At 45.9% G+C, this 12,323-nt stretch overlaps 1 protein-coding gene across 2 annotated transcripts in view; it reads left to right on the top strand.

Annotated features, from left to right (window-relative positions):
* The window catches only part of LOC129703318 (sodium/hydrogen exchanger 9-like), a 435,915-nt gene extending 424,109 nt beyond the window's left edge, over positions 1-11,806 (top strand). The window contains exons 15-16 of one of the 2 annotated variants that reach the window (XM_055645681.1): positions 866-968; positions 9,692-11,806. In XM_055645681.1, coding sequence (XP_055501656.1) covers positions 866-968; positions 9,692-9,913 — 325 coding nt within the window. In that variant the 3' untranslated portion in view covers positions 9,914-11,806. The remainder of the gene's footprint in view (positions 1-865; positions 969-9,691) is intronic. The other variant, XM_055645680.1, reaches the window with a different exon arrangement.
* Positions 11,807-12,323: the final 517 nt, after the last annotated feature.

Below are 12,323 nucleotides of genomic sequence, written 5' to 3'. Positions count from 1 at the left end.
GTGCAGGGTTCAGGCCCAAAACATTGCCTATTTCCTTCGCTCCATAGACGCTGAGTTTCTCCAGCATTTTTGTGAACCTTTGATTTTCCAGCATCTGCAGTTCCTTCTTAAACACAGGGGGAAGACTACTGACAGGTTTACGTTTGCCATGGTTGGGCTTGGTTCAGGTTCTGTTTTAATTTTTATGTACAAGCAAACCCTAAGGCAAAACTGACATAATTGTGTATATAATTTATGCATTGATTAATTCCAATGGATCCTGAATTACCCCAGCACAAGCATGAACAAGTTATAAAATTAAAGTGGAGTTCACCCACTTTAGGATTAGAGATATCGTGGCATCAATAATCTACTGCTAATTCCAGAGTGTTTCTATATGAAGAGTTTTAGAGTTTAGAGCTTTGAGATACAGCGCAGAAACAGGCCCTTTGGCCGACCGAGTTCGCGTTGACCAGCGATCCCTGCACATTAGCACTATCCTACACACTAGGGACAATTTAAAAAAATTTACATAGTCAATTAACCTACAAACCTGTACATATTTTGGGTGTGGGAGGAAACCGGAGCACCCGGAGAAAACCTACATGGGTCACGGGAAGAACGTACAAACTCAGTGCAGAAGCATCCGTGGTGAGGATCAAACCCGGGTCTCTGGCGCTGTAAGGCAGCAACTCTACAGCTGTGCCACCATGCCCCCCCCCCCCCCCTCCCCCACCGTGAAGACCTAATATGTTTTCCAAATCGCCATGGAACTGTAATGTAACCTGTGAAGTATATGTCCAAAGTTGATTCATCAGTCTAATTAAAAAGCTTGCATTTAGTGTGAAAAATAAAAATGTGACGTTTCCTCAACTAAACTGTAAAGATATTTAAAGCCAGTTCTGACGCACGCTGGTCCACCGCTCACGACAACACTGCCCACTTGGTGTGGTCCTATCGCTCGACTGCTGACTAGTCCCAAGGCACAGGTAAGCTGACGGTTCCTTCTTCTGGGTGTGATAGCATTGTTACGGAACTTATTTTGTTGTAAGATTGCGTAGTGACTAACTGTGCCAGCTGTTTCCACCACAACAGCGGTGATGATTGCCCAAGTGTAAATCCTCTTTTGGTCATTTTATGCCACAGTTCCCACAAGGTTGGCCGCCCTTCACTTCCCCCCCCCCCCCCCCCCCCCCCCCCCCCCGGCGTAGTTCTGTCTGTTTCCGTTCACTTCGCTGTCACTCTCTGTCCGGTATCAGCGTGTGAAGTTCAGACTTATTCTAACTAAGCCGGGCCTGAAGCTCCATCCACTATGTAAATGAATACAATGTCAAGCCATGCATAGCAGTCTGCAAGAGCTAGGTTGCCTGTGGCAAACACAAAGTATGATGTAAAACAAGTAAATTAGCAGATAGATCACATCCTTGAGGGTTAATAAATCTGGTTTGTGAACTATAACCGTATATTTTGTTTGAACCTGGAGGAAGAGCTCTGCTGGGCTGACATCAGCCCCAACAATGCCAGTAAACGTGCAAAATAACCAGCTGCACGATATGTACTAAGAATGTTTCCTTCGTAGCTCATAGTGATAAAGGTTCTGTCAATAGGCAAAGGGACAACTCTGGATATTAGAATGAATTGAATCTGAAAATAGTACAGCAAAGATGTGTGACACTTTATTTTCTCAATAGCTGTGTGCAACAGCAATTGGAGCAGTGAGAGAATAGTGAGAATCCTCTCCCCAGGCCCGTACGAAGCTTTTCAAAAAGGGGGGTGGCATGACAGGATTTGCGGAACCAAAGTTGGTTTACAGGGCAAGGCCAACGAATGCCCTTGCATTAGTAGAAGTACAGGTGCACAACCTTTTATCCGAAAGCCTTGGGACCAGACACTTGTCGGATTTCGGACATTTTCGGATTTCCGAATGGAAGATTTTTAGCGTAGATTAGGTAGGTAGCGCGGGCGGCTTGCAAAGTCTGGAGCAGCTGCCTCCTCCCCGGAGACCGGGAGAATCATTGCATAAATGTTAGTCAGTTAGTTTGGAGGGATTTTATGTGGTGGTGGTGGAGTAGGGGTGAAGGGGGAAACTTTAATTCTTAGTCCCCTACCTGGTCGGCGACTCCCAACCTCGCGGAGCTGGGGGCTCCGTCCGGCCGCGGGCGGCGCCGGTTGGAGCTCCGACCCCGGCAACTCTACCCCTGGCTGCGCGGCTCCAAATCCAGCGACGCTCCGCGAACGTTGGGAGTCGGCGGCCACAGCGCTCCGGAGCTTGCCGCACGGCGACCCGGTAAGGCATTGCCCGCTCCCCGCTGGTATCCCAGCGCTGTGATGCCGCCGACTCCCGACATTCGTGGAGCTGGGGTGTCCGGCCGTGGGCCGCGCTGGATTTGGAGCGCCTCGCAGCCAGGGGTAGAGTTGCCGGGGTCGGAGCTACAACCGGCGCCGCCCGCAGCCCCACCGGCCGCAGCCCCACTGCACGGCGACCCGGTAAGGCATTGACCGCTCCCCGCCTCTCCGACCAGGTAGGGGACTAAGAATTAAAGTTTACCCCTTCACCCCCCCTTCACATAAAAGCCCTCCAAACTAACTGACTAACATTTAAGCAATGATTTACAGATGTTTAAGTGTCTCCCGGTCTCCGGGGAAGAGGCAGCCGCTACACTAGTACAGACCTGGGTTGACCGTGGGTCGTTTCGGGTCAAGTTTGGCGCCAAACGCGTGCTTTGGTGCGCAGACGACATCTGGAAAAAATGGCCGGTTTTCGGAGTTTTTCGGTTTCCGGAACAACGGATAAAAGGTTGTGCACCTGTAGTGGTAAATGGCAATATACATTCAGGAGCACCTGTTCCGTTGTTTTGCACAATCCGCAGGCATTGCCACTTTCATTTTACTGCACATCCTGTATGTGTATGTGACAAATAGACTTGACTTACCTTGACTTGACGACAAGTGATTTCCTGTTGTTGGGTGGCAGTGTTAGCTGTGAGGAGGATGCTAGGAGGCTGCAAGGTGACTTGGATAGGCTGGGTGAGTGGGTAAATGCATGGCAGATGCAGTATAATGTGGATAAATGTGAGGTTATCCACTTTGGTGGCAAAAACAGGAAAGTAGACTATTATTTGAATGGCGGCAGATTAGGAAAAGGGGAGATGCAACGAGACCTGGGTGTCATGGTACACCAGTCATTGAAAGTAGGCATGCAGGTGCAGCAGGCAGTGAAGAAAGCAAATGGTATGTTAGCATTCATAGCAAAAGGATTTGAGTATAGGAGCAGGGAGGTTCTACTGCAGTTGTACAGGGTGTTGGTGAGACCACACCTTGAGTATTGCATACAGTTTTGGTCTCCAAATCTGAGGAAGGACATTATTGCCATAGAGGGAGTGCAGAGAAGGTTCACCAGACTGATTCCTGGGGTGTTAGGACTTTCATATGAAAAAAGACTGGATAGACTTGGTTTGTACTCGCTAGAATTTAGGAGATTGAGGGGGGATCTTATAGAAACGTACAAAATTCTTAAGGGGTTGGACAGGCTAGATGCAGGAAGATTGTTCCCGATGTTGGGGAAGTCCAGGACAAGGGGTCACAGCTTAAGGATAGAGGGGAAATCCTTTAGGACCGAGATGAGAAAAACAGTTTTCACACAGAGAGTGGTGAATCTCTGGAACTCTCTGCCAGAGAGGGTAGTTGAGGCCAGTTCATTGGCTATATTTAAGAGGGAGTTAGATGTGGCCCTTGTGGCTAGGGGGATCAGGGGGTATGGAGAGAAAGCAGGTACAGGATACTGAGTTGGATGATCAGCCATGATCATATTGAATGGCGGTGCAGGCTCGAAGGGCCGAATGGCCTACTCCTGCACCTATTTTCTATGATTCTATGTAGGCAAAAGACGCCATCCACATGATCGCTATATACAAGCCAGGGGTATGCTCGTAACCAGTCAGGGTTAAATCTTCGCCAGCATCCATTCTTATAGATGGCATAATATTTGTATGTTGGACCCAGTTTAAAGTGATTCTGTATGAGGTACAGCTTCTGAGCATCTGAGAGGTTGGCAATAGCTTTAGCAGCTTCTTTGGTTGTGGTAGAATTAAGGAGAACTAGACCAAGTGCAGACCCGTTGGGGGTTGTGGGAGGGGGCGTCATACACATTAACCACACCCACACACTAACCACTCCCGCACACGCGCTAACTACCCCCCTTGTCAATATATTAATGATATTAATTTGCTCCTATTACCCCATAATCGCCCGATCTACTGACGCATAGCCCCCAACTCACAGGCGTGTCTAGAGAGGGAGGGGGGTAGATAGTGAGGGAGAGAGAGAGAAGAGGGGGAAGGGGGGGAGAGAGAGAGAGAGAGAGAGAGAGAGAGGAGGGGGAGAGAGAGAGAGAGAGAGAGAGGGAGAGAGAGGGAGAGAGAGGGAGAGAGAGAGAGACAGAGAGGGAGAGAGAGAGAGACACGAGTCCAGCACTGGATCAACTAAAGGGCCTGTCCCACTGCGGGGACCTAATTTGCGAGTTTAGAAGAGTTTGCACTCGACTCCAACTCGCAGCATGGTCGACACATGGTCCTAGCAGGTCTATGTAACTCTCCTTCATGCCCGAAAGAAGTTCAAGCAAGAATCTCATTGTCCTATCTGGGACACATGACACTAAACTCTCTTGAAATTTGAGTAGATTCTAGCTATTGACAGTTCCCGAACCCAATCACAAAATTCACCATTACACTGTTTCGACAGAAAGTTCCAGCAGGAAGACAGGTTACATAATGAATAGAAACATTTCTCCAGGTACTATAAACAATTTGAACAAGGAAGGCTTCACACTTCACAAGATAACAGCACAAACACTCTGCAACATAATTAATTAACAGTACTTACAACACGCACCCCCCCCCCCCCCCCCCCCCCCCCCCCCCCCCCCATAATCACGCATATGCAACACCTCGTAGCTCTTCTACAAAACCCTCATACATATAAACAAAAGGAATTATCCTCAACTTCCATCTAGGATCCAGACTCCTTGCAACCTTTCACAGAAAGTGGACAAACAGGCTTTACAAATACAGAGATTCTCCATTTTGTGACATCTTTTATTTGGCCAATATTATCATTAACAGGACTTATGACATCAGATGTATTCAAAAAATATTTTACTGATAGGCTGCATATATGTGAAGTAAGAACTCATGATATAGAATCATAAAATGCATGTTTTTTACTGCACCAAGGAGATCCTCCAACTCCATCTTCTGCCTAGCTTCCACAAAAAATAATAACTCTAAAACCTACCTCAATTTTACAATCTCATTGAAGATATTCCCCCTTTCCCTCTCCCTTCCCCCATCTCTCTCGCCCTTCCCCTTTCCCCTCTCTCTCCCTCCCCCCCTCTCACGTCCCTCCCTCTTTCTGGCGGGGGGGGGGGGGGCGAAGATGAAGGTGGAGCGAGCTACTCATTGAGTTTGTGTTCCTCCTGGGCCACTTGGTTCCACATCTCCTCTATGCATCTTCTCAAGAGCAATTGCAATGAGCAGGAAATGCTGGCCCTGCCAGCAATGCCTAGATGCTGTGAATGAAGTTTGACATTTATTATACAGCTGTAATTCGCCAGATGTAGCTTTGCTTTTTATGGGAACCATTAAGAGCCAAGAATGCAGTCCATGTTTTTTTTTCTATTTTATCACACTTACATTTAATTCCACCACTTACATGATGAGAACCAAGTGGGTCCAAACATTGCAATGATTCTATGAATATTATACAAATGCAGTCCAGACAGAGGTAATTCATCCATGGTTTCCATGCTGACCAAATAGCGCGTTACATTGGTTGCTCCCATTTACCTGCTCTGGGTTACAGCTCTACATCCAGACTTAATTTCATTGTGATGTGAAGGGTCATTTTCTCCATATGAGGTGCTGGTATCACTTTGCAAACCACCCAAACAATGATGAAGTTCAGGCATTCTTGCATGAAGAAATTGTTGCCATGGTTCACTCCCATCAAGTTTTGAAACCCAACCTGTGCATTTCACAAACACACATTGCCACTTGTCAGCTCAGAGCTGACCCTGAGGTGGGTTACTGTTGTTAAACCATGGTAGCTTCACGGCTGGAGGCTTACATTGGGATTCAGATTCAATTTTACCTGCTCTGTCAGTTACAGCTCAGAGACAACGAAATTCATGCATTTAGCATCTCCCTTTGAAGAGCGACACTTTGCAATAGCAAACGGGGGGGGGGGGGGGGGGGGGGGGGGGGGGGGGGGGGGGGGGGGGGGGGGGGGGGGGGGGGGTGGGTTTGGGGGGGGGGGGGGGGGGGGGGGGGGGGGGGGGGGGGGGGGGGGTGTGGGGGGGGGGGTGGGGGTGGGGGGGGGGGGGGGGGGGGGGGGGGGGGGGGGGGTGGGGGTTGGGGGGGGGGGGTGGGGGGTGGGTGGGGGGATGGGGGGGGGGGGGGGGGGGGGGGGGGGGGGGGGGGGGGGGGGGAGGGGGGGGGGGCTGGGGGGGGGGGGGGTGGGGGGTGGGGGGGTGGGGGGGGGGGGGGGGGGGGGGGGGGGGTGGGGGGGGGGGGGGGGGGGGGGGGGGGGGGGGGGGGGGGGGGGGGGGGGGTGGGGGGGGGGGGGGGGGGGGGGGGGGGGGGAGGGGGAAAAAAAAATATGATAAGTGTCCGGGGGGGGGGGGGGGGGGGGGGGGGGGGGGTGGTTCAGGCATTCTTGCATGAAGAAATTGTTGCCATGGTTCACTCCCATCAAGTTTTGAAACCCAACCTGTGCATTTCACAAACACACATTGCCACTTGTCAGCTCAGAGCTGACCCTGAGGTGGGTTACTGTTGTTAAACCAAGGTAGCTTCACGGTTGGAGGCTAGAAGTGTGAGGATTCAAGAAAGCAAGGGGGCAGGGGGGAAGAATGCAAGGTGAGAGGGGAAAATGGTACAAACGTCTGGCAAGGAAGACCCCCTGCTCTCTCTCAATCCTTGGTCAAAAATCAAATCAAGAGTGTTTAATGGTAATATGAACCAACAGCAGAACCGTGAAATTCTTACTGTCAACACGATATGCATAGACAACATATAATAAACGAAAAATCAATAAACGAATAACCCCAATCCCAGTGCAATCCAGAGAGCAATTTACGACAGAGCAAAGTTTGTAGTTGAGGTTAGTGTTGTGCAGTGTTCAAGAACCTGATGGTTTTTGGGAGAAAGCTCTTCTTGAACCTGTTGCACTGAAAAATTTACAGACTATTTTTCTTATACCTTCTTCGCAATGTAGGAGTAAACGGAGAGTGTGGCCAGGGTGCTGGTGCCCCAATGTTTCCCACATGCTCTGTAGCAGCATTAGGCCACAGAGACTTTGTCCTGTACAGAGTGCCGCTGGCAATCATTTTTTTTAAAAAACAAGTGGCAATTTTTCATGCATAAAATGATACCCCAGCGGCTAATTTAAATTGCACAAAGTTCACACCTTCCATTTTGATCTACTTCTTGATCTGTTGGTTAACTGTGAAGGTTGTATGACTGGCCAATTTCTGTCATTAATTAATGGCCAGTGGGATGTTAATGACATAGTGTCTGTGAAATACAATAGAGAAATGACTTAAGCATTAAGATGAGATGGAACAGGAACAGGAGGAGTTTCGGGAACTAAGGAGTTAACTGAAAAAGGAGATCAGGAGGGGAAAACGAGGCCATGAGATAGCTCTGGCGGGTAGCATTAAGGACAATTCCAAAACATTTTATAAATACATAAGGGGGACAAGGGTAACTAGAGAGAGAGTGGGACCTCTCAGGGATCAAAGCGGTCACCTCTGTATGGAGCCACAGGATATAGATCAGGTAGACACACATAGTCTCTTGCCCAGAGTAGGGGAATTGAGGACCAGAGGACATAGGTTCAAGGTGTGGGGGAAAAGATTTAATAGGAATCCGAGGGGTAACTTTTTCACACAAAGGGTGGTGGCTGTATGGAACAAGATGCCAGAGGAGGTAGTTGAGGCTGGGACTATCCCACTGTTTAAGATACAGTTAGACAGGTATAAGGATAGGGAACCTGTCCAAGTGCAGGCAAGTGGGACTAGTGCAGCTGGGACATTGTAGCCGGTGTGGGCAAGTTGGGCCGAAGGGCCTGTTTCCATACTGTATCACTCTATGACTCTATGAAGTCCCCATTTTCCGATGTACAGGCTTCAACGGGAAACAGTGAAACTACTTCAAAATATACCAAAAATCATATTTCTGCTATTTCTGCAATAAAATATGGGAACATGTTCCCACTCTAATCCACTTGCTGTACTAGAGTTCCAGACATTTATGGCTTGCTGTGAGGGAAATAGTTCTACAACTTCCATGTAATTCTTCTGTGTATATAAATTCATGTTTCAACAATTCTCCTTGAAGCTGAGGGAAACCTTAGCCATTCATAACTTGTTACACCTCAATAAAAGTTTCCTCTCCTTTGTACCAGAGACGAACTCCGATTTGCACAGTCAAATTTAGAAGGACGAGAGGGAATCTTATTGAAACATAGAAGATTATTAAGGGTTTGGACACGCTAGAGGCAGGAAACATGTTCCCGATGTTGAGGGAGTCTGGAACAAGGGGCCACAGTTTAAGAATAAAGAGTAAGCCATTTAGAACGGAGATGAGGAAACACTTATTCACACAGAGAGTTGTGAGTCTGGAATTCTCTGCCTCAGAGGGCAATGGAGGCTGGTCCTTTGGATAGTTTCAAGAGAGAGCTAGATAGGGCTCTTATAGATAGCAGAGTCAGGAGATATGGGGAGAAGGCAGATACGGGGTACTGATTGTGGATGATCAGCCAGGATCACATTGAATGGCGGTGCTGGCTCACAGGTCTGAATGGCCTACTCCTGCATCTATTGTCTATTGTCTATTGTCAAATTGAAACTAGTTCTCCAGCTCTGTCAATTCCTGCTTACATTTCTTCTATACATTGAAACCATCCTTATGATCAAAAATGTGCATTATTCCATGGCTGCAGCCTAATTAGTGTTTTGTGTCGATCAATTCAAGCCTACTGCCTTATGCACAAGGACAATGAGGTATAATGAAAGTATAATTGCAAATCTTGCATCACTGCTTCATGGACTCAGACAAACAGGCAAAAATATAACAGATACATAAACATGCATAAAATGTCCAAGACAGTAAAAATAAAAAACTCGGTAAAAACAAGACATTGGTATAAAATACAATTAGTAAACAAGTCCACTGTCGTGCAAGAGGTGGTCCGCAATGTTCCGTTGCTGAGATAGGATTAGGCTGGTGCAGCTTGTTTGAAGAACCTAAGACACCAAATGTTGGAGTAACTCAGCAGGTCAGGCAGCATCTGTGGAGAACATGGATAGGTGACAGGACCCTTCTTCACACTGGTGACCCGAAACGTTACCTATTCATAGTCTCAAGAGATGCTGTCTGACCCGCTGAGTTTTTGTAAACCCAGCTTCTGCAGTTCCTTGTGTCTACGGTTCAGTTGTTGGGGAACTCTACCATGATCCCCGTCATCTTGCATTTTGTAGCTCAGTCAAATTTCCCACAAGAAATGTTGTTATCTGAATCCCATGTTGGGGCTTTGTCAATAGTCAAGAATGTTTTTTGTCATATGTCCCAGACAGAACAGTGACATTCTTACTTGCAGCAGCCCAACAGAATATGTTGTATCTATAACAGTTGGTTTTATCTGTAAAACACAGGACCATCGGAACGAGGATGATGCAGATTACATCATCAATAATGACGAACTCTCGATCTACTTTGAAGATAAAGCCGCTTCTGCCTCTTGCTACGAAGAGACTCAAGGAAAGGACCTTCCTGCAGATCAACAACTGGCAGACAAGGATAACCTCAGTGAAGGAGAGAGTCAGCCAAGATTGGGCCTCACCTCCAGTCAGACAACGAGTGTCCCTCCCTCTTAAACCTGACTGCTTTATTGACCCATCGGGGGCAATAAATTGGAAAGGAAGATGAATTTTCTCTGATATACTTATTGCATTTGAACTAATATTATGGTTCTTAAATTCCTGATTGTGAAATTTCAGTGTGACAGGCACTAGTCTCTATATTAAGTTCAGGACAAGCACAATTATTAACTTGACCAACGCTTAGATGGCGAATCTATGAATACTTAATGGCCGAGTGGTCAAAGGCATTATTCCAGTGTGATTTATCTCAAGAATCCCACATTTACATTCAAGCCCAGTTAAAGTAATGAGTGTGACCTATGAATTACTTCCAATCCAATGCTGTTGGATGACCTTCTAAGCTTTGCTCTATACTGTCTCTCAAGTAAGATAGCACTTGGTTGTGTATTCATGCAGAAATAATTCTGATACAACCTGCACTATTGAAACTGAAGGAGAATCTTTACCTTATTGCAAAAATTTTGAATGTTAATAATTATAAATGTAATAGTACTTATCTGTATTTTTTTATATATTACTCTGACTAGTTTTAGAACCCTAGAGGTTTCAAATACAGGTTTCTTTGATGGTATTGTACTTTTCTCTCTTTAAGTCTCACGGGTTTTAGTTTTGCCTTCATTATATTGTCCACGTAGACATTGAGCAAGATTGACAACAGAAACACCTTGAATTCAGCTACCCTGAAGCATCAATGAATAATGGCACAGATGGGGTGCAGTATTAAACAATTCTGACCAGAAAGTTACTGGGCAATTATTAACTCAAATGCTTGCGAGCAAGGAGAGGGAGAAAAGATTTGCTGGATGCCACCAAACACATGCCAGCCTATTGAATCTTGCCCAATGCAGTGCTGCAAAGTGGCACATGTCTCTGTTCTGATGCTGCTGAACAACATAGCTGGCACATGAAGATGAGGCACAAGAAGGCTCTCCATGCCCGGTGAACTATACCCCAGCAAGAGTCAGTTACTTCAGAAGAAGCCATTTAATTTGACAGGGGTGGAAAGAGGTGGGAATAAACCCAGTGAGGCAAACAGAAAGAGTGAACATTTTAGCAATAAATTTTAAAGACTGGAGATAAGTTTTTGATCAATGGATTACAATAAAGGCATTTCCCTAATAAAGCTGCTTGAGGCAAAATCAATTGCAATCTTAAAACCTGCATCGGATAGATTTTTGTTAGGAAGACAGTAAAGTTTACATAATAAGGAACGTTGAAGGGTTTAGTAGCTTTTGGCCAGTTGGACAGCTGATCGGCTCGTTCCCAAGTAGCTTGCTTACCCTTATATGTTGCATTCAGTCAATGTGAATGTGAATGGCGTTTGGCATTAAGAATTTCATGACAAATGTTGTTATGCCACAATAAAAATACCTCAGAGGTAAAGGTGGAACATACACAATTCCACACATGGTTAAACTTAGAGAAAGCAAATTTACTAATAAATTACTGGTTGCATTATTAGTATAAAAGAACAGATGGGATTTCTAATATAAATAATATTTTAGCTAATCTAATGCTAGATATATTTTGAACAACATGCAATGCTTACTCCTCATCATTTCTACTTCACATCCATCCATGTTGTATGCAAAACTGTGTTTTACTCTGTTCAAGAAAAGAATGGATAGTTTTTTGTTTGCGGTTAGAAAGCTCTGCTCCAGAGTTTATGGAATTTTGTGCCTTATACTATCAAATTCAATGTACCTTATGGAAATGACGTTCTTTTGATGTGATCTAGACCGTGGTATATAAAAACATCACCATGGCAACTAAACACATTGTTTCATGGCTTTCTGTGGAGTTTCAAATATGTGCAGTTGCTACCTCTGCATGGATCCTACCATTCATGTGTTATCTCCTCAATGAATCAGATCGCTTTCAAGAATCCAATGCATGAGAGCAAAGCCAGCAAAGCAGTTGAGTGTTTATTTAAAAAAATATCAAATAATTCTGATATTGTTCAATATGTATGAATCACATGTGTAAAACATATTTTTATATTGTATGCTTCATCAGGTATACCAGAATGAAAGCAAAACCTCCAATAATTGGACAAAGTGATTTTCCCGAGTTCTGACCTGGTTTGTGGGGTGGAATGTGAAATAATGGTCGGAGACATCACAAGACATAACTGCAGTATAACATAGCTGAAATAAGCAAGCAAACTGCGCATGGATTTTCAAGAACTGAATTAGGAAACAGAACTGTATTAAAAAAATCTGATTTTAGAAACATAGAAACGTAGAAAATACAGTAGGTGAAGGAGGAGGGCATTCGGCCCTTCGAGCCAGTACCGCCACCACCACTCATTGTGATCATGGCTGATCATCCACAATCAGTAACCCATGCCTGCCTTCTCCCCATACCCCTTGATTTCTCTAGCCCCAAGAGACCAAGAGATGAT

The sequence above is a fragment of the Leucoraja erinacea genome, chromosome 14 (assembly GCF_028641065.1).
Source record: "Leucoraja erinacea ecotype New England chromosome 14, Leri_hhj_1, whole genome shotgun sequence".
Taxonomy (NCBI): Eukaryota; Metazoa; Chordata; class Chondrichthyes; order Rajiformes; family Rajidae; genus Leucoraja; species Leucoraja erinaceus.
Note: the sequence above shows the minus strand (reverse complement) of the source record. Positions and strands in the feature narration are given on the sequence as shown.